This window comes from Pelophylax lessonae (genome assembly GCF_965119305.1).
Source record: "Pelophylax lessonae genome assembly, chromosome: 10".
NCBI classification, from domain to species: Eukaryota; Metazoa; Chordata; class Amphibia; order Anura; family Ranidae; genus Pelophylax; species Pelophylax lessonae.
Window position 1 is genome coordinate 232573761 of NC_138777.1, and position 27703 is coordinate 232601463.

At 47.0% G+C, this 27703-nt stretch overlaps 1 protein-coding gene across 3 annotated transcripts in view; it reads left to right on the forward strand.

Moving 5' to 3' along the window:
* Positions 1-23307, forward strand: part of AP1G1 (adaptor related protein complex 1 subunit gamma 1) — a 116426-nt gene extending 93119 nt beyond the window's left edge. For all 3 annotated transcript variants that reach the window (XM_082269682.1, XM_082269684.1, XM_082269683.1), the window contains exons 15-23: positions 141-230; positions 307-434; positions 2893-2997; positions 3091-3232; positions 5273-5399; positions 13047-13133; positions 15439-15599; positions 18245-18343; positions 21347-23307. In XM_082269682.1, the coding sequence (XP_082125808.1) occupies positions 141-230; positions 307-434; positions 2893-2997; positions 3091-3232; positions 5273-5399; positions 13047-13133; positions 15439-15599; positions 18245-18343; positions 21347-21448 (1041 nt within the window). In that variant the 3' untranslated portion in view covers positions 21449-23307. The remainder of the gene's footprint in view (positions 1-140; positions 231-306; positions 435-2892; positions 2998-3090; positions 3233-5272; positions 5400-13046; positions 13134-15438; positions 15600-18244; positions 18344-21346) is intronic.
* Positions 23308-27703: the final 4396 nt, after the last annotated feature.

Genomic DNA, 27703 nt, shown 5'->3' on the forward strand with positions numbered 1-27703 from the left:
AAGCTGGCCCTTTGTTTAGAAAGTTTGGAGACCCCTGATTTAGGTTATACCTTTAATACATGTAGTATTCAGTGTGTCCAATAGATGGTGCTGTTCACCTGCAGTTTTATATGAGATTTGATGCAATTGTTGTCCCACAGCAGCCGCTGGTCCAGGTCGCCTCTTGGTGCATTGGAGAATATGGAGACCTGCTAATATCTGGCCAATGTGAAGAAGAGGAGCCCATTCAGGTAGGACAGCGTCACACAGCAAAAGGTGAAACCTGAAAATCATGGCAGTGCTTAAATTTATTTTATCTATATCTAGGTCACCGAGGACGAGGTTTTGGATATTCTAGAAAGTGTTCTGATTTCCAACATGTCCTCATCCGTTACACGAGGCTTTGCTCTGACAGCCATCATGAAAAACTCAACTAGGTTCAATAACACAGTCAAGTAGGTACCAGTGAGGAAATGCAAAAAGAAACCTTTTTTTTAGGGAGGTATCATCTGCAGGCTGACAAAAATACTGTGAGTTCAGATTCCACCTGGAGTAGATTGGACATTAGGAAAATTGCTCCTCTCCTGTGGCTGTACCCCCCTGCTAGACCGCCGCTGTTTGGTGCAGAGCTGCTCAGTCAGAGCAACCAACTTTTACCAGACTCCCTAACTGATTTATTGGTCTTGCTCAGGCAGTGGGTGGGGACATCTCTTAAAGTGAATCTGAACACAGAAAGTGAAAACGTTGTAGGGAACATCCAGAAGTGATAACTGTGTTTACCTACTTGCCGGTACATCGTTGGACTTTGCATGGTTACACAGGGATTATCCCTGCGGCTGCAGGCATCATCCCAGTTATTGTGTTTTTCAGCTGGCAGTCGGTTTTCTTGTAAAAGCAATCCTAGTGGCTAATTAGTCACTGGATTGCTTTTACAAGCAGTTAAGAGTGGACGTCGTCCATCCCCTGCTGCCTTCTGTGGCTCTCCCGTTCCACCGGCTGGCCATAGAGCTGACTGTGGGCTGGAATGGAACAGGAACTGAATTCTTCCTGGAAAATAGTAACTTCTGTGCCTACGACCTCATAGCTGAATATCCGTGATTTGGGATGTCTGACTGCTAGTCTTAGGAGATTTGGAGTGAGATTTGTTGATGTCACTGCAGTTCTGTTAACTATTCTCCAGCCTTCTTACTGGAGGCTCTGACATGAGAAAGGAAAAGCCCTGCCTCTACCAAGATGGTTGCATCTACACAGATGCAGTATAGAACAGGGCAAGTCCGTAATGGGAAAAAGATCTGCCCTAGGAAGACCACAAGCATTACTGGTGGCTAGTGAGGGGCTCGGGCATGTTTGGATGGAGCCGTCTAGGAAGCCCTCACTGCACACGGCCAATCATAGACAGTGAGGCATTTTCCAACCCGCAGCTGCACATACATACACGCTGTCTATGATTGGCGGTGTGCAGTGTCGGCTTCCTGGCGGGCCCTCTCCTCCCCGGCCCTTCCCCTCTCCTCCCCGGCCCTTCCCCTCTCCTCCCCGGCCCTTCCCCTCTCCTCCCCGGCCCTTCCCCTCTCCTCCCCGGCCCTTCCCCTCTCCTCCCCGGCCCTTCCCCTCTCCTCCCCGGCCCTTCCCCTCTCCTCCCCGGCCCTTCCCCTCTCCTCCCCGGCCCTTCCCCTCTCCTCCCCGGCCCTTCCCCTCTCCTCCCCGGCCCTTCCCCTCTCCTCCCCGGCCCTTCCCCTCTCCTCCCCGGCCCTTCCCCTCTCCTCCCCGGCCCTTCCCCTCTCCTCCCCGGCCCTTCCCCTCTCCTCCCCGGCCCTTCCCCTCTCCTTCCCCTCTCCTCCCCCTCTCCTTCCCCTCTCCTCCCCCTCTCCTTCCCCTCTCCTCCCCCTCTCCTCCCCCTCTCCTTCCCCTCTCCTCCCCCTCTCCTCCCCCTCTCCTTCCCCTCTCCTCCCCCTCTCCTTCCCCTCTCCTCCCCCTCTCCTTCCCCTCTCCTCCCCCTCTCCTTCCCCTCTCCTCCCCCTCTCCTTCCCCTCTCCTCCCCCTCTCCTCCCCCTCTCCTTCCCCTCTCCTTCCCCTCTCCTCCCCCTCTCCTTCCCCTCTCCTCCCCCTCTCCTTCCCCTCTCCTCCCCCTCTCCTTCCCCTCTCCTCCCCCTCTCCTTCCCCTCTCCTCCCCCTCTCCTTCCCCTCTCCTCCCCCTCTCCTTCCCCTCTCCTTCCCCTCTCCTCCCCCTCTCCTTCCCCTCTCCTTCCCCTCTCCTTCCCCTCTCCTCTCCTCTCCTTCCCCTCTCCTCTCCTCTCCTTCCCCTCTCCTCTCCTCTCCTTCCCCTCTCCTCTCCTTCCCCTCTCCTCTCCTCTCCTTCCCCTCTCCTCTCCTCTCCTTCCCCTCTCCTCTCCTCTCCTTCCCCTCTCCTTCCCCTCTCCTCTCCTTCCCCTCTCCTTCCCCTCTCCTCTCCTTCCCCTCTCCTTCCCCTCTCCTCTCCTCTCCTTCCCCTCTCCTCTCCTCTCCTTCCCCTCTCCTCTCCTCTCCTCTACCCTACCCTACCCTCCCGTTCCCTCCCCAGCCCTCCTCTACCCTGCCCTCCCCAGCCCTACTTTATACTCGATCTCCGCTCGAGCCACGCGTTGTGTGTCTGTAAACACAGAGTTGGTTTGGGAGCGAGCCTGCACGAGTGCCCTCTATAGTAAGAGGCTTGCTATGGTGTGCACTTGGCAGAGAGGGAGGAGCCAGAAGCACCTGTGGGGAACCCGAGAAGAGGAAGATTAGGGCTCCTCTGTTCAAAACAGTTACACAGAGCAGGTAACTATAACCTGTTCAAAAAATAAATAAAGCTTTACAATCACTTTAAGACCATTTGAGACTTATTTTTCTTATTTCCAATCTATGTTCCCTTGTCTGACTGTCTTGTCTTCTCTGCAGCCGTATAAAGAAGGTTGTCTCTATTTATGGAAGCAGCATTGATGTGGAGCTGCAACAAAGGGCTGTGGAATATAACGCTTTGTTCAAGAAGTATGATCACATGAGGTGAGATGTACACCGGATGGAACTCCTAGGTGGCATCGGTCATCGCTGTCCGTGAAACTCTGAAGCTTGTTCTCCTTCCTTGCTGTTTTTCAGGTCTGCACTGCTGGAGAGAATGCCTATAATGGAGAAGTCAATGACTAATGGACCAACAGACATAGCTCAAACTAATGGCGAAGCTGAACCTGGAATAATAGACACCAAACCAATCCAACCCACTCAGCAACCAGTCAGCCAGGTAATTGGATTTATAACTACAACACTGGCATTCTCAGAGTACTGGTCAATGTGGAATGAGTTAGGCAGGCCATAGACGGTGCAAATTTCTATTTTGCAACCACGGGTTGTAGGAAAGATTCCCCCATTAACACAGACAGTACTGACGGGAATCCCCCCTGCCGAACAATTGTCTGCTCTCGGTGGGGGAAGCTAGCGATAATCACAAGTGAATCTGGCAGGCTGGTTGTACCCAAGTTCATTGATCTTTCGATCAACTTGATACATTTAGCCTGCCCACACAAGATTTGAATCCTGCTGTACCGGCCAAGATTCAAACCGTCCATGGCCGGCTTTAGTGATAAAAGTCCCAATGGCTGGGAAGATGGCCGGTGATGCAACCAAAGATGACCGCATCCAAAGCAAATGAAAGCAAACCAAAGAATGGTAGCATTTAAAGATGATGCCCAGCTCAAGGAATCGCAAGACTACAAAACCCAAAATGTGTAGGTGGATCAATACAAAAAAGGTGTCCAAAGGTCCAGTCTGTATTAGGGATTGACTGATTATCGGCAAAGCCGATATGTATCGAGGGCTGATATGCACTTTCCCCGATATATCGAAATCGGCTACCAAGGTGGCTGATATTGCCGATATTTGGGAAAGTGCTTGTATCAGAGTGATGCCTGCAGCTAGAGGCATCACCCTGGTACAGGCGTCCATAGCCGACGGTCGGCTGTCTTGTAATGACAACCAATGCGGCTGAGAAGCCACTCGGCTTTCCTTAGAAGGAGCAGGAGGGAACGTCCCTCCTGCAGCCTTCCGCTGCTCGCCCGGGTCTCCCGTCCCAACGGGAGACCCGGGCATCCATCCTGCACGACCGCCGAAGACCCGATCAAAGCCGCATTCAGCTCTGATCGGGTCTCCATGCAAAAACCTGGAAGTGATGTCATGACATCACTTCCAGGTACTCGGCGCCAGATTAAAAAAAAAAAATGACAGCATTCAAAACAGCCAAACTTTTTGAATGCTTTTAAGTGCAGAGGAGGGGTTTGAGGTCTTTTAGACCCCCAGATCCCTCCACAAGAGTACCTGTCAAGTAAAAAAAAAATTTAAATGTACGAAAATATCGGCCGATACAGATATGCAAATGCCAAAATATCGGTTGATCCCTAGTCTGTATATTCAGTTTTGGGAAGAGTGTAGATCATTGGCCTCAAGGTGAAAAGCCGAGTGTGGGGAGAGCTATCCGTTGCAGCAGGAGCGCTGGGTGACAGGAGTGCAAAGCTGCTCCCGTCCTCTACCCACACAATTCTTTTCAATGACACCAATGATGGGGCCCGATTTCTCCCACCGACTTGAATGATGGGGCCCAACTTCTCCCAATGACACCAATAATGGGGCCCAATTTCTCCTACTGACTTGAATGATGGGGCATTGTTTTAATATCGGGACCTTTTTCTGCTCCCAATGGCCACAGCCTGGCCCCCCTAAAGTCTGAAGGACAGTAAAATGCCCCCCTGTTTAGAAAGTTTAGAGACCCCTGGTATACTGTGTGTGTACAGCGCTCCCAGCCCCCGCATCCAATAGTAAAGTAAATAGTTCATTTAGACCAGCTTGGTCCAAACAATGTAAAGTTCACTCTAAAGTTTTGCTTTAAGGTAGAACTCCAGCCCTCTGTCGGCTTTTTATTGCTGGTTTTGTTTCCATTTGGATGATTTATCAAATCTGTTAATGGGACATTAAAATGTGAAGAAGAACTTCTTATTGTGAATCCCAAACAGCAGAAAAATCTCCTAGATGTTGGACCCTTTTCCCTCTCCGTCCAAATAAACTGAACTCAATGATCTTCGTGCTTTATTGATTGATGAATGGATTAGCGGACATGCCGATTGGATAAAAGGAATACATTGACCAGAGAAGGTTATCTATAGGAGGTTATCTATAGGCGGTTGGTTCATACAGCTGCTGGTAAAATTCTTCTGGCTGCTGAGTCATCCACACTCAGGAAGATTTTGTTTTGCTCACTTATTACATCTGTTTCTCTTTTTCCCCCCACTAGGCCAATGATTTATTAGACCTGTTAGGAGGAAATGATATTCAGCTGGTCATACCCACTGCACCGCCTCCGAAGCAGTCCACCGTGGGAGGAGAGCTTCTAGATCTTCTTGGAGACCTCAATCTCGGAGGTCAGTAAATGACTTCAAGGGAACCTGTTCTAGTTTTGTAGCCGGGAAAGTGAAATATAGAAGACTGAACTCGCTGTCAGATTTATCCAATGTATTGCTGTTATGGTCATTAGGCTGGGTTCATATCAGAGCAGTTCCCTTTTAGTTGCCCTGCCATTAAACTCTATTAGAATACACGTTTTATGAAAGTGCCTTAATGCTAACGTAACGCAAATTTGCGCCCTTCGGCTTCAAGTGGTTGTAGCTGCAAGCATCACCCCAGTACCGTTTTTTATTTTTTTGGAGCGGACGGTTGACTTGCTTGTGATAAAAACTGATGTGGCTAAGCAGCCACTCGGCCATTATCACAAGCAGCCAGGGGGGACGTCCCCGCCGCTCCGCCAGGTCTCCCGTCCCATCAGGAGACCCGAGTGGCCAGCCGACACAACCACCAGATGGCTGGAGTCCTGAAACAAAGCCAGATTCACTTCCGATTACTGAAGTCTTAAAAGTCTTAAAGGTGCCCAGAAGCTGTTAAGCAGGGAATGCCGCGCCTGCACCGAAAGTGACGAGCGGGGCCGGTGCAGGCGCATTGACTCCTGGGAGCGATGATGTTCAGCTCCCAGGAGTCATCGCAAGCCGGAAGAGACGGCGCGGGCCGCGGCCGCAAAGGGAGGAAGTGGAAGGAAGGGGAGTATATTTTCTTCTATAACAAGGTAAGTGACCAAAAAAAATAAAAAATCGGGAGCATCCATTTCTTTTTCAGGTGACACTCAGCAAGTGGATGGCCCAAAATGGTTTTTTTTTTTTTTTCGATTTTTGAGGCCGAAACTCCGCTTTAAGCCCTTAAAGGACCGACAAGCGCCGTCTCTAAGGTTTAAGATGGGGCTCAGGTAGGTATAAGAGGGGGGAGCTGCATGCTGAAGGTTTTTTACCTTAATTCAGAGAATGCATTAAGATAAAGCCTTTAGCCCCTGTTCTCATTGGCGCAATTTGACCCCGGCGGCATATTTGCGTGCATTAGATTGAATACATCTGTGCTGAGAGTACGTACCCTGCTCGCTCCTGGTAGTTACCGGAAAGCAGCGATCAGGAGCTTTCCGAACATGTGACAGCCAATCACGACAGTTACATGATCAAAATCCCGGCATCCTAAGCCCCTGAAAGGGCGGGGAGGCTCCAGCTCCATGGGGTTATTTGTAATAAACCCATTGATGTTACACTTAGCTGGCATTCCCTTGTGTTCCTTTTTGTAAATAGGGTTCGATTTGTCTTGAGATTATGAACTCTTAAATTGCATGACAAATCGCATTGGTGTGAACGAGGGCTTAATGTTCAAACATGTTATACTTATCTGCTCTGTGTAATGGTTTTGCTCAGAGTAGCCCCAATCCTCCTCTTCTCTGGACCTCTGGCTAAGTGGCTTACTACGGGGGCACTCGTGTGTTCTTGCTCCCAAGCCGGCTGTGTGTGTCCAGCTCGGCCCTGCCCCCTGTTCCCTCCTCACTGGCTGTGATTGACAGCAGTGGGAGCCAAAAGCCCCCACTGCTGTGTCTGTGCCAATGGGAAGGGAGAGAGCCCAGAGAACCTCTGCTCTTGTGCACATCGCTGGATTAATCCCTAGGTGCCAAGCGCACATAAGTATTCGTCCTCTTGACAGGTGGGCCTTGGCGCAGAGCGGGCGCATTTTTGTGTGCAATAGCAGCGATAGTGCTGTGCCGAGAGCGTGTGCCCTTGGCGCACCCAACACAGTTACCGGTAGCTAACTGAAAGCTCCCGTTCGCTTCTTGCGATCTGGAGCTTTCTGATCATGTGACAGCCAATCACGGTGGTCACATGGCCATAAGCCCTGACCCACCACCTGACGCGCTTAAGCCCTTAAAGGGCTGGCAGGCACTGGCTCTAAGGGTTTTAGATGGGGCTTTGGTAGGTATTAGAGGGGGGAGCTGAAGGTTTTTTTTTTTACCTTAATTCACAGAATGCATTAAGATAAAGCCTTTAGCCCCTGTTCACTTTGCACGATTTGACAGGTCAAATCGCAGCTTATTGCCGGTAATGGGACAGTCCCAATTGGTGCCCGCCGACTTTGCACTACTTTTGGCGACTTCAGAGGTGATTTCAATAGACATCTGTGCATGAAGCTGCACAGATGTCTTAAAAGTCGGCCCCGAAGTCGGACTGAAATGCGGCTTTAAAAGATGAACTCGCACGATTTTAAAGCCGCGTTCAGTGTGAACGAGAGCTTAGAATCACTTTAATTGCTGTTGGAGTCTTGTCTGGGGAGATTTACCCTCTTTGTCCCAGTGACCAATGATCACAAAGATAGAACGTTTAGGAAAATCCCAAATAAATATGGTTGTCACCAAAATGGGAAGTAAAAGGAAATCTTCCAATGTGGCTGCCTGTTCCAATGACAGCTAAGAAGGGATTTTCCTTCACTATGAGGAGCATTTCTCTTCAGGACAGGAAGTGAATGGTAATTTCTTTCCCCTTGGGAAACTTAGGCTGCTTGTTAGTCCATTTAATATATGTAGGATTCTGGCCCTGCACACAATACCCCGCTACTGTAATGCTTGTTATAGCGGTTCTAAAGGCTGAAGGTTTTTTACCCTAATGCATTCTCTGCATTAGGGAAAAAACCTTTGGAGTGCACCCCCCCCCCTTTATACTTAAAGCAGTTGTATACCCTAAAAAAAAAAAAACCTGTATGTCAATAGCCTAATGTGCTAGAATGCATCGCATACTAGCACATTATGAAATACCTTAGGATGAAGCCACCGCAGCGGCGCTCGTTCACCGCTGACATGTTCCCCCAACGTTTTTTCTGGGTTCTCGGGCTCTGGCGTTGAGTAGCCAGAGCCGCAATGGAGCCCTCGGTTCCAGCAAGAAGTTCTGAAGTTTTGGCATGAAATGCTGGACCTTCAGAGCGCATGCGGCGCTGACCTCAGCGGCTGCATGCAGTGTGAATATCTCCTAAACGGTGCATGTTTAGGAGATAATCATTCTACCTAAAGGTAAGCTTTATTATAGGCTTACCTGTAGGCAAAAATAAAGCGGGGTATACAACTGCTTTAACTGAGCGCTGTGCACAAGAGCAGCGGCTCTCTTCTCTCCTCATTGGCCCAAAGATAGCAGCAGGAGCCGTTGGCTTCCTCTGCTGTCAATCAGTCAGTGAGGAGGGGAGCCGGTGGCGGTGTTGAGCCGCTCTCTGTGTGTCTATGGACACAGAGCCAGACTGCACGAGTGCCCTCATAGTACTTGGTGGGGAGCCAGGAGCTCCAGTAGTTGACCTAAGAAAAGGAGGATAATCTGTGCAAAATCATTTCACAGAGCAGCGAAGTATGACAAAGAGAAAAACAAAGCATAGGTTTACAGTCACTTTAGGCTCCGTTTCCACTATTGCGACTTGTGCGACTTGACAAGTCAATTCACACAGCAAGTCAAAAGCCATTCATTTCAATTTGGCCCCTTCTAACTGCTGCGACTTGAAAAGTAGTTTGTGCACTACTTTTGGGCCGACTTCAGTGCGACTTCCTTCTATAATGAGGGACAAGTCGCACTGAAAGCCGCAAACAACTTACACTACGAAGTCGCGCTATAAGTAGCTTGACTTCGTAGCCGTGATAGTGGGAACGGAGCCTTAATCATGTTGGCGCAGTGCTGTGCAATACATTCTGAATGGCACCCCAAAACACTTTCTTACAATACATGTGTTAAAGCACAATGTGTGGCAATGCACTGCTAAAAATACTGCATGCCCTTGCTTTTATTTTGGTGTGCTAATGCTATGCACGGTTACGTGGCATATTATGCAATAATGCATGGTGACAGCATGAAGCCATCCTCAGGGTAGCCTTGTAAAAGAATCAAACTTGGCTATGGTATGCCCTCCCCCCCCCCCCCCCCCCCCCCTCATCATGCAGTACTCGGTGTCTAAGCAAGCCCCCCAGTTCTGAGCATTGTCACATGGGGTGCATGCCTAAAAATTTTTAACACCCCTTCAGCAGGGTATTGGGGAGGAGTGTCCTACTGTCAAGGTAGATAGCGGCCGTGGAATGTGGTTTTCTGGCTTTGACATCAGTACAGGTTCACTTTTTAATGGTTTTCCTATTGGTGATTAGAAGCAGACTCCAGTATAATGAAGCCTGTGACATGGACCCCATCGTGTATGGGTATTAGTGATCGACCGATATAGTTTTTTCATTGCCGATACCGATATTTTGTTCATCATGTATCGGCTGATATGCGCCGATATTTTCGTACGTTTAAAAACTTTTTTTTTTATTTTTTTTACTTGACGGGTACCCTTGTGGAGGGATTTGGGGATCTAAAAGACCCCAAACCCCTCCTCTGAACTTAAAAGCATTCAAAACGCCAAGTTTGGCTGTTTTGAATGCTGTCATTTTTTTTAAATCTGGCGCCGAATACCCGGAAGTGATGTCATGACATCACTTGCGGTTTTTACATGGAAACCTGATCAGAGCCGAATGCGGCTTTGATCTGGTCTTCAGCGACCGTGGCGGGACGGGAGACCCGGGCAAGCCGTGGGAGGGGACGTCCCCTCCTGCTCCTTGTAATGACAGCCGAGTGGCTTCTCAGCCGCATCGGTTGTCATTAGAAGACAGCCGATCTTCGGCTATGGACACCGGTACCGGGGTGATGCCTCTAGCTGCAAGCATCACTCTGGTACAGCACTTTCCGAAATATCGGTAACCTCCGGGGCTTATTCCGATATATCAGGTAAAGTGTATATCGGCCCCTGATATACTGGCTTTGCCCATAATCGGTCGATCTCTAATGGGTATTGCTGTCTGCGTTGGTTCCTTTGCTTAGACTCTTGTTCCAGAGCTGACCTTGGGAACTGCTGACAAGCTCTTACAGTAAAGGTCCGGGGTTATCACAGTTCCTTGAAAGCATATGATATGAAATCATACAACGTTAAATGTTCTGCTAATAATTACATGGAGACATATGACAGGATTGTGAAGTCGTGTCAGCAGTCCTGCTGGGTGGAGGTGGGGGGGGGGGGGTTACTACATACCAGTATAATGGAACGTAAATACATACCTTTCTATGGAAAATATTCCTCCAGATGCCCTTCAGTGTTCACTTTAGCAGAGATCACGTGATGAAATTCATATGCTTTTAGTCATAAGGTTTTTAGTGAAGGATAGGAGCAGGGGTTAGATTGGTAAAATGACCGCATGAATAGATGCAGTGATGGTGAACCTTGGCACTCCAGATGTGTTGGAACTACATTTCCCATGATGCTCAACTACACTGCAGAGTGCATGAGCATCATGGGAAATGTAGTTCTAAACATCTGGGGTGCCAACAGGGCTGGTGCAAGGATTTTTGACACCCTAGGCAAAACATCATTTTGCTGTCCCAACCCCCCCTTATGCCTTGCCTATGTATCAGTGGACGCATTAAAACCCCCCCCCAGCATTGATGTCAGTGGACCCATTAAAACCCCCAGCATTGATGTCAGTGGACGCATTAATAACCCCCAGCATTGATGTCAGTGGACGCATTAATAACCCCCAGCATTTTGAGGTCAGTGTACGAATTAAAACCCCCCCAGCATTGATGTAAGTGGATGAAATAAAACCCCCAGCATTGATGTCAGTGGACCCATTAAAACCCCCCAGCATTGATGTCAGTGGACCCATTAAAACCCCCCAGCATTGATGTCAGTGGACCCATTAAAACCCCCCAGCATTGATGTCAGTGGATGCAATAAAACCCCCCAGCATTGATGTCAGTGGATGCAATAAAACCCCCCAGCATTGATGTCAGTGGACGCATTAAAACCCCCCAGCATTGATGTCATTGGACCCATTAAAACCCCCCAGCATTGATGTCAGTGAACGCATTAAAACCCCCAGCATTGATGTCAGTGGACCCATTAAAACCCCCAGCATTGATGTCAGTGGACGCATTAAAACCCCCCAGAATTGATGTCAGTGGACCCATTAAAACCCCCAGAATTGATGTCAGTGGACCCATTAAAACCCCCCAGAATTGATGTCAGTGGACGCATTAAAACCCCCAGCATTGATGTCAGTGGACACATTAAAACCCCCAGCATTGATGTCAGTGGACCCATTAAAACCCCCAGCATTGATGTCAGTGGACCCATTAAAACCCCCCCCCCCCCCAGCATTGATGTCAGTGGACCCATTAAAACCCCCCAGCATTGATGTCAGTGGACGCATTAAAACCTCCAGCATTGATGTCAGTGGACCCATTAAAACCCCCCAGCATTGATGTCAGTGGACGCATTAAAACCCCCCAGCATTGATGTCAGTGGACGCATTAAAACCCCCCAGCATTGATGTCAGTGGACGCATTAAAACCCCCCAGAATTGATGTCAGTGGACCCATTAAAACCCCCAGAATTGATGTCAGTGGACCCATTAAAACCCCCCAGCATTGATGTCAGTGGACGCATTAAAACCCCCAGCATTGATGTCAGTGGACGCATTAAAACCCCCAGCATTGATGTCAGTGGACCCATTAAAACCCCCAGCATTGATGTCAGTGGACCCATTAAAACCCCCAGCATTGATGTCAGTGGACGCATTAAAACCCCCAGCATTGATGTCAGTGGACGCATTAAAACCCCCAGCATTGATGTCAGTGGACCCATTAAAACCCCCAGAATTGATGTCAGTGGACGCATTAAAACCCCCAGCATTGATGTCAGTGGACCCATTAAAACCCCCAGCATTGATGTCAGTGGACGCATTAAAACCCCCAGCATTGATGTCAGTGGACGCATTAATACCCCCCAGCATTGATGTCAGTGGACCCATTAAAACCCTTAGAATTGATGTCAGTGGACGCAATAAAACCCCCAGCATTGATGTCAGTGGACGCATTAAAACCCCCAGCCTTGATGTCAGTGGATGCATTAAAACCCCCAGCATTGATGTCAGTGGACGCATTAAAACCCCCAGCATTGATGTCAGTGGACCCATTAAAACCCCCAGCATTGATGTCAGTGGACCCATTAAAACCCCCAGCATTGATGTCAGTGGACGCATTAAAACCCCCAGCATTGATGTCAGTGGACGCATTCAAACCCACCAGCTATGATGTCAGTGGATGCAATATAGCCCCCCAGCATTGATGTCAGTGGATGCATTACCCCCCCCCCCCCCAGCATTGATGTCAGTGGATGCATTAAACCCCCCCCCCCCCAGCATTGATGTCAGTGGATGCATTAAAACCCGGGGCAACTGGTGGCGAGTAACCCTTAAGGCCTGACTAGTAGCTCAGGACTTGAACTTTTGAGCCCTATGTGTATATGTGTGTATATATATATATATATATATATATATATATATATATAATCTCCACTATATTACCAAAAGTATTGGGACGCCTGCCTTTACACCCACATGGACTTTAATGGCATCCCAGTCTTAGTCCGTAGCGTTCAATATTGAGTTGGCCCACCACCCTTTGCAGCTATAACAGCTTCAACTCTTCTGGGAAGGCTGTCCACAAGGTTTAGGAGTGTCTCTATGGGAATGTTTGACCATTCTTCCAGAATCCCATTTGTAAGGTCAGGTACATGTAATCTCTGTTTTGGTTTTCAGCAGATGTTTTTAACCTTATTCTCTTTTTTTGTTTTTTTTTTTTCCACTTTTGCCTATTCAGGCCCACCAGCACCGGTTCCCCAGATGCCAGCATCTCCACTCCTGCTGGATGGCCTTTCTGTGCAGCCTCTATTTAATGATATTTCAGGTCAGTTTTCCGTTTTCTTTTCAAGGGGATATTGAAGCGGAAATAAACACCAATTGGTGACTTGTGCCTACAGGGAAGCCTATGATAAATCTTACCTATAGGTACATGAGATGTCTCCTAAATGTGCAGCGCTTAGGAGATATTCACGATTTCTGCAGCTGGTTACCACACCAGTGTATACTGAGCTTCCTTCAGAGCGCTGTGCCATGATTGTGGTCCCATGCACATTCAGGACTGCTGATAGAAATCATGGGGCCACGTATAGCCCCCCTTCGGCCACATTCTCAACCCCACCCCTGGCCCCTCCCCAGTCCCCGCCTTGAAACAAAGTGCAGGTTTCTCTTCAGGTTTATCTTTCTTGGGTCCATTTACACCCACCTAACTTCAATCCGATCCACTAAACAAAACTGAAAGGAATCTGCTCCCCTCCATCTAGTGGATCAGATTAGAGGGCAGTTGGGTGTAAACAGACAGCCAGTTCAATTACACCGGCCACCCTTAAAGCAGAGTGGGCTGTGTCCTATCATCTGCCCAGTGTGCTCAGCGGGGGGATTAGCGAACAGATCTCCCGCTGAGCAAGTGGATTCCTCCCTGCATGAAAGAAGCCTGATGATGACACACAGCACAGGTTATGATCCTCAGCATTAGGATAAACACACAGGCAGCTCTATCATGGTTCTCTCACAGTGTGTCCCATGGCTGTTGGGTGCTGACCTTGTTAGTTTATGACCAATGCATTAACAAGGTCAGCTGTGTGACACACTATGGTAGAACTGTGACAGAGAACTTGCTGACCTCTGCCTGTATATTATATCATAGTTATCCAGAATCAGATAATCACCCGGGCACACCTGTGCTGCATTCACAAAATACAGCTCCTGCTACTCCCTGTCAGCTGCCTGCCCACCTCACATAAGCACCGGCGTCTCGGCTACTGAGAACTGTGTGGAGCTGAGCAAGATCACCCTGCCAGGGAAGGCAATGGGCAGTGGCAGCCGGCCAAGACTAATTGAGCAGCCAGCAACATGCGGAGCGGCTGCGAAATGTACATGCGCCCCGAAATTTTTTTTAAAAAAAGTTTCTCCACTTCTCTCACCATCACATCATCAGAAGAGACCAGGAAATTGTAATTCCTTAAGCTAGTAGGAGGGGGGTATAATTTATTAGAAAGCCCTGTTTTTTTTTTTTGCACAATTTAACTGTGAAGCTGCCCGGGTCCCCCCTGTTGAGCTGATGAGGCTGGGTTGTACTGCCTGCACGTGAACGGAAGTGACGTCATCAGGGCTCGGCAGTCCAAACAGCCAGAGCCCACAAAACCAGAATGAAGACCAGGTGAAAATTGAAGCGCTGTAAGTGGTGAGAGCGCCCCGCTGAAGAGCTGCTTTTAAAGAGAAGTCTTTTAGAATATGTGGTGCATGCTAGCACATTATGCTCCTAAAGCGGGAACTACACGGCATCTGAGAACCACAAAGCAAAAATGCTGTTTATTTTGACTATTCAAAGCCATAGTTATGCTTTATTTTCTTGAGCAATCACTTTGAAAAACAAACCCCTAGCATGATTGTGGCCATCTTGTGTTAAAGAGGAAGTAAACCCATTTAAAAAATTTGAAAAAAAAAAACCTGTAAAGACAAAGGCATAATGAGCTAGTATGCATCGCATACTAGCTCATTATGAAGTACTTACCTAAAAACTAAGCCCCCTCAGTGCCGACAGGACGGCCGACATGCTTCCTGGATCTCGTCCTCCGGCCATCTGATTGGCCGGGGGCGCGATTACATCACTCCCACGCATGCACGCGGGAGCCGGCACGGGTGTCCGTTCCTTCAGAGCGCATGCGCCAATGACATCATCTGCTGCATGCATTGTAAATATCTCCTAAACGGTGCAAGTTTAGGAGTTATTTATAGCACCTATAGGTAAGCCTTAATGTAGGCCTACCTATAGGTAAATGTAAACAAAAGGAGTTTACAACCTCTTTAAGGGCAGATGATTCTTGTAGCATTTACTTCCTGAAATCCATCTGCCCTTATCTCATACGTGCAGGCAGGAGGGTGTGCTTAGCTGAGAAAACCCCTCCAGAGGACTCTTGGGATGTATGACATCATTTTGCCTAGGCAAGAAACCAGGAAGTAATTGGAGCATACAAAAAATTGTTTAAAACGAGTATATATGATATACTACTTTCTTATCTATTTACCAATGCTGGCCTTTGGGCATCTTTATTGGCTGTCGCAGGACGTCTGCATGCACAGCTCTGTTTATGGCAGAGGGAAACGGAAGCTAATGGTTTGTCTTTCTGCAGGTATACCGCCCATCATTGCTTATAATAAGAACGGCCTGAAAATAGACTTCACCTTTGAGAGGTCCAGCACAAATGCCAGCGTGACTGTGATTACAACTCAGGCGTTCAACAGCACAGACAGCGAGATGACAGACTATGTGTTCCAGGCAGCAGTACCAAAGGTATTTTATGCTACAGTGGTCACCAGATCGGATGGAGAGAATGACTTTTCCAAGGGGGGGAGGGGACACAGACAGAAATTAAAAATTGATAGGGGTTCTAATTAAGGGATGCCGCTGAAAATTATCAGCCGAAAATAGAGTTGTGAGAGTGTTGCCAATAATGGCTGCTGAAAAACTGTAAAAATGCATGCACCATATTGTTGCGATTTTACAGCATTTACAGTGCGGTTTTATAGGTCATGTGGCTCAAAAACTGTACTAAAAAGGAACAGAGATGTGTTTGTGCCGCGTTTTTTCTGCATTTCAATGGGGATGTGCGTTTTTTGTGTTTTTTTTTTTTTTTTTCTTTTAACTGACCAAATATGCACCAAAATTGTGCCAAGCAGGATTTTTAATACCGCAACGGAAGTGCAACAGACCAGTGTGAAGACATACACAGAATTTAAAGGGCTGCATTTTTCTTGAGCTTTTCTTGCGCTTTTTTTTTTAACGCAAAAGCACTCCCAAAACTTCTTATTGTGAAAGCGGCCTATCGGCTGAAAAGGTTCCGATAATGGGCAAAAATAAAACCATGTTAGTTTAAATTAATGATATTAAATAAAAAGTCAAATATAAGACAAGTATATATTAAAAATATATATATTTTTTTAAAACTGTCTATTCCGGTTTCAGTTTTCGGGCAAGTGCATCCTGAATTTTCGGGTTTGGTCCAGAATTTTTATTTCGTTGCACCACTAGTTCTAATCATTTCTTATTCTATCCAAAACTCAGGGATTTGGGCTTTCTATACACTTTATGTGCTCCATGTATACACTGTCCTTACTCTAACAGCAGCAGGTAATTTCCCTATTAAAGCGTTTGTTACCCCTAAAGAAGAAAATAGATCCTGTTCCCTTAAAGAGGTTGTAAACCCCATAGAAAGTTTTTTTTTTTTTCTTTTTGCCACCTGCAAGTTAAACACATAATGAGCTAGTATGCATCGCATACTAGCTCATTATGAAATACTTACCTTAGAACGAGCCCCCGCCGTGCCGTCAGCTTACCTGTATGATGGGCGACATGTCCAGTCGTCCGTCTTCCGGGATCGCGGCATCCGGCCATCTGATTGGCCGGAGCCGCAGTGACGTCACTCCCGCGCACGCGCGCGGGAGCCGACGGTCACGGCACGGGTCTCTGAATGAACGGCACGAGCGGCCGTTCCTTCAAAACGCATGCGCCAGTGACGTCACTGGCTGCATGTAAGGTAAATATCTCCTAAACGGTACAAGTTTAGGAGATATTTACAGTACCTCTAGGTAAGCCTTATCATAGGCTTACCTATAGGTACAAGTCACAGAGGAGGGTTTACTTCCTCTTTAAAGCATGATATACAGCACAGTGCTTGTGCTGTGTAATTTGGCCCCCCGTATCACCTAAAAACCTGGCTGACCCTGCCAGTTTCTACCCTCCTCCCTGTACACTGACCACGGTGTATCATGGCTGCTGAGCCCTGACACCGTGGTCAGCATACATGTCTCCGTCATCCGCAGCTATCTGCAGCGCTCCTCTGTCCCCCCTCCCCTCCCTGCATGTCAGCTCACTAGTGCCGCTCTGCTCCCACCCGAGCTGCTACAAAACTATGATCTTTACATCATCCCCTCTCTTAGATTACAAACTGTATCCTAGTGCCTGTGCTTTATAAAAAAAGAAAAGCAGAATTCTACCGTTTTTCACAGCGCTACTTGGCCGTCATGTGACTCCCCGCCTCCTCAGCTGACGTCAGAGGAAGTTCTTGGCCCCGCCCCCTGGAGATACCAGATGGGGAGAGAAGAGATCCGGGAGTCACGTGATCGCCGATAGGAGCTGTGAAAACAGGTAGAAATACGCTTTATTTTTATTTTTAATAAAGCACCACAGTCACTAGGACACAGTTTGTAATCTAAAAGAGGGGATGATGTAAAGATCACATAGTGGTTTAACAACCACTTTAACTGTAAAAAAACCTCTCCCCTCTTGTAATTTATGGTAATGGTTCTCGCCCATCTGATGGCTGATTATTTGGTCTACTGATTGATTAGGGAGCAGAAGGCGGCTGATAAGTTCATCTCTTTGCTCTTCTTCTCTGTTAGCATGTCCTTAGTGTTGGACTGACTGCAGTCCCTTCCCCAGTCTGATTGGTCCTGTACTAGTAAGCGAATATAAAGTCAGATTATTTATGTACCTTGTATTAATGAATATATTAAATCATGTTTTAATAAGTAACTGGTTCAAACTGTACTTAATTATTTGTACATTGTTACATTTTTTAAAAGAGGCAACGGGCAGTAATCTATAGCAACCAATCAAAATGAATGTTTGTGACTTGACTTGGAAAACAGTAACTTAGTTACTGCATTTTGTACTATAGATCATTGCTTCTCAACTCCGGTCCTCAGGGCACACTAACAGGCCAGGTTTGCAAGAAAACTGAAATACATCCCAGGTGATATCATTTGCTGCTCAGTGATTGCAGTATTCTAGTCTGCATTTCCCCAAGGTAATACTTAAAATCTGGCCTGTTAGTGTGCACTGAGGACCAGAGTTGAGAAACACTGCTATAGATACTTGAGTTACGGATTGACCATATGCCAAGCAGTGTTTTAATCTGATTTTTTTTTATATGTTAGACGTTCCAGCTGCAGCTCCTTTCCCCGAGTAATAATGTCCTTCCACCCTTCAGCGCTGGATGTGTCACACAGGTCATCAAAGTTCTGAACCCCCAGAAGGTAAGAAAAGTCTCTTGTGACGGGCCTTCAGACTAGAAGCACTAGTCGTAGTAACCAGCTAGGTGTTCAGTAAGGCCTCACAGGGGCACATAACACAGGGTTTGAATGTGTGTGCGCTGTGGTACGCCCATGTGAACATTCCTTACTTTTAGGCCCCACACCTGATCATTCCTGGAATGCACGAAAATACACGCTACAAATATGCAGCACGCTTGCCGCAGTTTTGACATACAGGACCGACGCGTTTCACAAAGGACTCACTTTCTTAGGATACATGATTGTGATCAGGTGATCAAGAACTTGGGAGTCAAAGGTTCAGACCCGGGGCTCTTGGTGAGAATCCAGTCTCTGTGCTGGTGTTCTATCAGAATACCACTATCAGATTCTGCAACCGGACGTGACGTACGGACTAGAACAACTTAATGCGCATGCGCTCCCACATGGTCGCTATGCGTTCCTATAGGGTTCCTAATGTGACAGAACACGAAGCAGAGGCGGACATCTTTTTACACCCACTCAAGTCTTGAATTTTACATTTATTTTAGCAGTAAACTCACCTTATATACTGAATCACAGTATTACATTGATATTTTTATTTTATTCTAGTAAGTATAGCGAGAAACCTGCAGGTAGAAGGTGGCGACGGCCATCTTGGTACACCCCGCACTGCTCAGCCACAAACTGATTTATATAGTGAAATAGACTATTTCACTCGGTCGCCAGGAAAGTCTATTTCACTATGTAAGGTGAGTTTACTGCTAAAATAAATGTAAAATTCAAGACTTGCGTGGGTGTAAGAAGATGTCCGCCGCTTCTTCGTGTTCTGTCACATTAGGAAACCTATTGGAACGCATAGCGGCCATGTTTGAGCGCATGCGCAATAAGTTGGTCTCGTCCGTATATCACTTCCTGGTGCAGAATCTGATAGGTAGCGGTATTCTGATAGAACACTGGCAGCGTGCTCCCAGCACAAACACAGGTATGCATATATGTGTCCTTGCGGATGATAAAGACCCACTTCTGTGAGGCCGCATATCTGTGTGTGTGTGTGTGTATATATATATATATATATATATATATATATACATACACGGTATTTTACAAAAGTGAGTACACCCTCACATTTTTGTAAATATTTTATTCTATCTTTTCATGTGACAACACTGAAGAAATGACACTTTGCTACAATGTAAAGTAGTGAGTGTACAGCTTGTATAACAGTGTAAATTTGCTGTCCCCTCAAAATAACTCAACACACAGCCATTAATGTCTAAACCGCTGGCAACAAAAGTGAGTACACCCCTATGTGACCATATCTAAATTAGGCCCAAAGTGTCAATATTTTTTGTGGTCACCATTATTTTCCAGCATTGCCTTAACCCTCTTTGGCATGGAGTTCACCAGAGCTTAACAGGTTGCCACTGGAGTCCTCTTCCACTCCTCCATGACAACATCACGGAGCTGGTGGATGTTGGAGACCTTGCGCTCCTCCACCTTCCATTTGAGGATGTCCCATAGATGCTCAATAGGGATTAGGTCTGGAGACATGCTTGGCCAGTCCATCACCTTTACTCTCTTACGTCTAGGAGGTGTGTTTGGGGTCGTTATGTTGGAATACTGCCCTGCAGCCCAGTCTCTGAATGGAGGGGATCATGCTCTGCTTCAGTATGTCACAGTGCATGTTGGCATTCATGGTTCCCTCAATGAACTATAGCTCCCCAGTGCCGGCAGAACTCATGCAGCCCCAGACCATGACAATCCCACCACCATGCTGGATTGTAGGCAGGACACACTTGGCTTTGTACTCCTCACCTGGTTGCCGCCACACACACTTGACACCATCTGAACCAAATAAGTTTATCTTGGTCTCATCAGACCACAGGACATGGTTCCAGCAATCCATGTCCTTAGTCTGCTTGTCTACAGCAAATTGTTTGTGGGCTTTCTTGTTCATTATCTTTATAAGAGGCTTCCTTCTGGGACGACAAATGTGCAGACGAATTTGATGCAGTGTGCGGCGTATGGTCTGAGCACTGACATACTGAAGCAGAGTATGATCCCCTCCCTTTGAAGACTGAGTAGCAGGGCAGTATTCCAACTTAACGACCCCAAACACACCTCCAAGACGACCACTGCCTTGCTAAAGAAGCTGAGTGTAAAGGTGGAGAAGTGCAAGGTCTCTAACATCCACCAGCTCCGTGATGTGGTCATGAAGGAGTGGAAGAGGACTCCAGTGGTAACCTGTGAAGCTCTGGTGAACTCCATGCCCAAGAGGGTTAAGGCAGTGCTGGAAAATAATGGTGGCCACACAAAATATTGAAACTTTGGGCCTAATTTGGACATTATCGCTTAGGGATGTATTCACTTTTGTTGCCAGCGGTTTAGACATTAATGGCTGTGTGTTGAGTTATTTTGAGGGGACAGTAAATTTACACTGTTATACAAGCTGTACACTCACTACTTTACATTGTAGCAAAGTGTCATTTCTTCGGTGTTGTCACATGAAATGATATAATAAAAAATTTACAAAAATGTGAGGGGTGTATTCACTTTTGTGAGATACTGTATATAGTGATTCTGCGCAGAGCAGCTGCCCTGTAGCAGTAAAGCTACATGGGCGGGTCAGCAAGTGGTTAAACCATGTCTTTATGGAACTGTGTTGGTGGTACAGAAAAGGGCCTCCTTTCTATTTTTCTTTCTTTTAACCCCTTCCCGCTACCGCCTCCTAGCTCTTTAAGGGTTTAAATAGCCGGGAGGCTGGCATTCGGGTCATGTGAGCGCTGTGATTGGCATGTCACCGCAGTCACATGATTGGAAAGCTTCCAGTCACTAGCATGCATCGGAAGCTTTCTGGTACCCTCTGGCTACCGTGTTGGGAGCACGCTCTCGGCGCGGTAAGTGCTTTGCACAGGGCCGCATGTGTGTGGCAGGCGTGAAGAGGTTAAACGATTGTCTAACGTAATACTAATTTTATTTTATTTTTTTTCCTGTTCTTCTCTACAGCAACAACTGCGCATGCGGATCAAGTTGACCTATAACCATAAGGGCTCAGCTATGCAGGACCTCGCCGAAGTCAGCAACTTTCCCCCTCAGTCCTGGCAATAAGACAGCGCCGTGTCTACACTCACCCCCACCCCCCCAACCAAGATGAAGGAACTCTGGGCTGGAGCCTCTGCCCCCTGGATTGCCAATGATTGCACTTTGGGCCTTTGGGGTAGCAGAACAAAAAAAAAAGGTTGAGGGACATTCTGCGACAGAGTGAAGCAGCGGGCGCAAGGCAAGGACGCTGCTGCCTCTCCTTTTTCCTCCACTCAGGAGGGCGCAGCTGGGCCTTTCTTGAGGCTTCACCTTTTTTTCCCGCCGGGATTAGAGTTGATTATTCCCTGGCCGGATCTCATGGGATTTTTGTGTTCTTATCCTCCCCCTCCATCTCCTTCTGTACATTCCTGCAGCCATGTTTTCCACTCACACTTATCGCCCTTCAGACTCTTCTTACTCTCTCTCTCCGGAGCGGAAGGAGACTTGTTTTTACAATACTGTTAGGATGGTAATCTCCCAGGTCTAGCGACGACCGCTGCTCCCCTACACTGGCTTGCACCTTCCTCTGGATTCAGACCTGAATAAACGCCCTGAAACGCTAGTCCTGCAGCCTTTAATGTGAGCCCCTGGTTCAGAAATGTTTTTTTTTTTATTAAGTGCTCTATGCTACTGCTGTCTATTGCAATGGGCTGTGTTACAGGTCACAATGCCTGACGGAGAACCATTGCACGGCATAGGTCAGGTAAGCATTCACAATGCTAGATAGCCTCTTCGGGAGCAAGTTATGTCAGACCTCTTGGATTGTATGCTAGATGTGACATTTATGGTACTGAGATGGTGATTTCAAGAACTGAGTTGCACTTGCTATCGGCACTCACCGCAGTATCCAATATTTTTTTTTTTTCTAGTTACAGCTGCTAATTTCTTAATTGTTTTATAGATTTTTCTGTAGCCGCTAACAGGTGGCATTTAAAGAGTCAGTCCGGTTAAAATTGACATTTCAAATCAGGTGAGATTTTCAGAACTGGAGTTGCTAATTATTTGCCACACAAACTTGTGACTGTACCTGTCGCGGTGGGAGGATTCAGCCTCTTGCAAGAAAGTGGCCACCTTTTGCAGGGGGGGGCATATCCACTCTTCAGAAATCTCTGCGCCGGATTCCCAAGAAGAGACCAGAAGCTGTAGATCAGTTCAGCCCGCCAGCCATCTCCCCTAGGTGGAAATGTCAGCTTTGATTGCACTGACCCTTTAAATCCCAATATGTCCCAAATGAAATTATTATCTTAATAATGAGGGACACTTGCCAGTTCCGGTGTATTGGGTGGGGGTATAGTAGAGAGTTACGTTCCTGGCTTCTCCCTCCACTGTGAACCTGTATAGTATTTAAAGCCCACATGCCTTTTTTCTTAACGTTTTTTTGTTGCAAAAGTGGAACAAGATCTCGGACCGTGAAATAGGAACAAAGGCTTCGCTGCAAGCGTAGGGGGGGAGCTAAGTGCTGCTTAGTGCTGTTCTCCATCCAAATGTGGACGCCGGCTTAGCAGCCCCTAAATTGCCACATGTTGGTACTCTATCTGTTTTTTTTTTTTTTTTCTGTAAATTTTTTTTTTTTTTTTTTCCTGTTTTTTTTCCCTCTTTTGCTATTTCAGTAAGTTACAATCTTAAGATGCCCCCTGCTGATCTCATTGAAAGGAACATTTAGATTCCATCTTTTGAGTGGGGTGGATAATGAACTGCTGATTACCGCAGACTTATTTTTGAGATGTAAAAGCTAAAACTTGTAAAAAATTTACGAAAAAAAATAAGTCATTGGGGAGCATTAAGGGTGTAAACATTTTCATGGGTTACTTAGACTGCTGTGTATTATCGTCTTTTGGTTGAAACAAATTATGAAAAAGTGAGTAATAAAGAATTAAAAAACAAAAGTGACCTTGGTTATTGTAGTTTTGTCTAGTTCTGTTTTCCCTGCAGCGTATTCACCAAAAAAACGAAATAAAATAATAATTGGTGCACTGCAACAAATAACAAAAATGTCCATAAAATTGTGCTCCAATCACCAATGTGAGTACGAGATCACGATTCTTCCCTTAATCCGCCTTGCATGCAGCCACTATTTAACCCCTTCCCATCCGCGCTACAGCCTATATACGGCTGCAGCGCGGACTCGAATTTTCGGGAGGCCGTTTTTAAACGGCCTCCAGTGACACGCCCCCCCGCGCGCTCCTGCGAGCGCGCATCGGGGGGAATCTGTGTCGGCCGTGTCCCTTGGACACGGCCGATCACAGATCGTGGTGAATGGCCAATCACAGCGGCCATTCACCACGTGATCAAGCCGTCCAATGAGAGATGATCTCATATGTAAACATATGAGATCATCTCTCATCGCCGGCGCTCCTTCCTCACACAGACACTGCAGTGTGAGGAAGGAGGGGGAGCCGACAGCCGCTGGGGACACAGACAAATGTAATCAGGGCACTGATCACCAGTGCCCTGATTACTGAAGGTAAAAAAACACACACACTGCCCCCACCATCAGTGCCCACAGTGCCCGCCATCAGTGCCCCCATCAATGCCCACAATCAGTGCCCATAGTGCTGCCAGTCAGTGCCCATCAGTGCCTGCTCATCTAGGCACTGATGAGCACTGACTGGCAGCACTATGGGCACTGAGTGTGGGCACTGATGGTGCTGCCCATCAGTGCTCATCAGTGCCGCCCGTCAGTGCTCATCACTGTCACCCGTCAGTGTCCATCAGTGCCATCCGCCAGTGCCCATCAGTGCCGCCTATCAGTGCCGCCCGTCAGTGCCGCCTCTCAGTGCCCAGCAGTGCCACCTCTCAGTGCCCAGCAGTGCCACCTCTCAGTGCCCAGCAGTGCCATCTCTCAGTGCCCAGCAGTGCCACCTCTCAGTGCCCAGCAGTGCCACCTCTCAGTGCCCAGCAGTGCCGCCTATCAGTGCCGCCTATCAGTGCCGCCTATCAGTGCTCATCAGTGCGGCATATTAGTACCTCCTCATCAGTGCCCATAAGTACCACCTCATCAGTGCCCATAAGTGCCACCTCATCAGTGCCCATCAGTGCAGCCTATCAGTGCCCATCAGTGCCGCCTCATCAGCGCACATCAGTGAGGGAGAAAAATTTATTTTCAAAATTTACTCGCAGAAAATAAGAAAAACTTTTTTTTTTTTTTCAAAATTTTCTGTCTTTTTTCTTTTTTTTTGTAAAAAATAAAAAACCCAGAGATGATTAAATACCACCAAAAGAAAGCTCTATTTGTGTGAAAAAAATGATAAAAATTTCATATGGGTACAGTGTAGCATGACCGCGCAATTGTCATTCAAAGTGTGAGAGCGCTGAAAGCTGAAAATTGGCCTGGATGGGAAGGGTGTTTAAGTGCACAGTAGGCAAGTGGTTAACTTTACTACCTGGCCATTTCTGGCATTTCTCTCCTACATGTAAAAATAATTTTTTTAATAGAAAATTACTCAGATCTGCCCTAACACATATATATATATTTTAGTATAGACTCTAGAGAATAAAATGGCAGTCTTTTTTTTAATTTTTTTGTATTACATGGTATATGTGCAGCAATTTTTCAAACGCATTCTTTTGGGAAACCATACAATTAAATGAATTTTAATGCAAAAAAACACAATATATAACCCAATTTTTTGGTAACATAAAGAAGATGATGTTACGCTGAGTAAGGCCCCTTTCACACGGGGGATCCGATCTGCCTGTCAGTTTTTCAGGCTGACCTGATTGGATGCTCCATGCATCCCTATGGGGCAGCGGGTGTCAGCGGAGACCTCTCCGCTGACACCCGCTGCTATCTGGTCCGTGAAATCCGGACAGTTGGAAACCCTATTTGCCATCCGTCTGGAGGATCGGATTGGATGAGAACGGACAGGCGGTCCGTTCTCATCCGATCTCCCCATAGAGGACAGCGGTGATCTGACAGCTCCATCTCTGTACACAGAGCAGAGACGGAGCTGCCATCTGCCTCTGCTTATCGGGGATCGGCGAATCTATCCCCCGCTAAGCAGAACGGGCTCCGTGTGAAAGGAGCCTAAATGGATACCAAACATGTCACGCTTTCAAATTGAGCACGCTCGTAGACCATGCCCTAAAAAGTTTTGCGGGTTACCAGTTTAGAGTTAGAGGAGGTCTCGCGCTAGAAATATGTATGTATTACAATGGATGCCTCACCACCAGGCAGAGAATGTTGCATCAGGTACGTGGCTCCGTCCCTATACGCGTTTCTCCCGGGGCCTGGGCTTTATCAGAACTAAGGCATTGCTCGTGGTAGGAGAGGTTGGGCTGGCCTATTTTTTTTTTTTTCTCAAAACATTCTGTTAGGGGGTCATTATAACCCAATTGACAAAAAGACTTCCTGAGTTCCTTGATGGACTCTGAAATTAACTATTTTACAATAGCTTTATTTCTTTCTCGACCTCTGAAGGTGACTGGAAGGCTTAACTTTTGAGACATCCAAAAGCAAACCAACTAAGGGTTAAGAAACACAAGACACACATTGAGAGGCCCAATAGGAAACAAAAAAAAAACTGGGGACTGTATAAACCTCAGAAGTTACCTGAAGGACCTTCCATTTGAAGATGGCATCATATGAGGCCTCATGGTAGAATTTAGAGAATGTGTGAACCCAAATCCAGCAGCTGTTGGTGAGCGTAGAAAGAGGAATGTGTCCATTGGGTTCAAACATCGGTTTCTGAAGTACAGGCAGAAGCAGATTCAGATCCCACAGGGGAACAAATGGGAGGCTTCCTGTGAAAATGTTTAAATCAAGGAGTAAGAGGCCAATGAGTTCTCAAACCGTATATAGAGGGCAGAAGCCTGGCATTTGATAGTACTGAGACCCAAATGCTGGTCCAGGCCCAATTGTAGGAAGATGATGATTTGTCCCACAGAGAAACACCACTTGAAGTAATTCCTATGGCTTCCATCCAAGTACGCTTTCCACATTCGATGATAGACCTTGCAGAAAGTAGACTTTCCTACCTTTTAACAGAGGAATCACAGCTTGAGATACGCCTCTCTCAAAACCTAGGCTTCAACATCCATACTTTTTTAAAGTCAGTGAACCTGAAGCAGCATGCTTAATCAGTCCTGGTTACAAGGGATCCAGATTATCTCGAAGAGACCACAAAGAGTTGGTCAGGAATCTTACCAGGATGGTGTACGGTGTCTGACGGGGCCAGTCTTGAGCAATGAAAGTCATTGGAATGCCCTCCATCTCGATCCTGCCAAACAATCAAGAAGCTTCAGGGGAGGAAAGGTGTAGACCAGGGTGTACTAATCCAACAGAGCATCCACTGCTTCTGCTAGAGGATCCCTGTACCTGGAAACAAACCTGTAAGGTGACCAGGAGGTCCACATCCAGCATCCCGCACCTGGGACACAAATCTTGGGTCCAAGTAGTAAGAGGAAATCTCTTGTCTATATTTGGGATTTACACAGTGGACAAGGCAGGAATGTGAAATTCTGCCCAGAACAGGTTCCAATCTTCCTCACATCTGATTCCTACCTGATGGTTGCTTTACACCCCCACCGTGGCATTGTCTGTCTGAATCAGATGGCTTTTGAGCAAGATGGTTCGGCACTGCAGAGCCAGCCAAATAGCCCGAAACATCAAGATGTTAATCAGGAGATTAAACTTTAACCACCAAGTCCCCTGCACTGACAAAATGCCCAGGACTCCTCCCCAGTCTAACAGGCTTCTCCAGGACTTCCCTGATTCCAAAGCCGGATTGCTAAACAGAAGAACTTGGTCCTTTGGTTCCAAACAAATCTGTCTTAAAAGACTTGACTGATCTGTCCCATGGTGACCGAATGTTCCATTGTGGAGGTCTGGAGTGAAATTGGGCAAGTTGAACTTTCTGGACTGAAGAACTCTATGCAGAAGTCTTTCTCTTGCAAAAGAAACTTTGGTCTGAGCTGTGTCATGTAATAGACCCAGATGCTCTAAATTGTCATTCAAACCGATGAAATATCTGGACAGTCAAAGCCATGTTTTCTGACAGAGCCTATGCCAGCTGTTTCCTCAACAGGAGCTTGTCTAAGTATCCTGCAATGGAGATGCTACAAGAACGTAGTAGGACTATTGCAGGCACCAGCAACTTGGCGAACACCCGAGGTGAAGACTAGAGGTCAAGTACATGGCCAGGAACTGGTAGTTTAGGGGGCTCACAGCAAAGCATTTGAAACACCGATATGCTAAAAAAACAAATTAGAGCATGTAGGTACACGTCCTTGATGTCCACAGAAACTAAAAAGTCTCCCTGGTGAAGCGAGGTGATAACACTC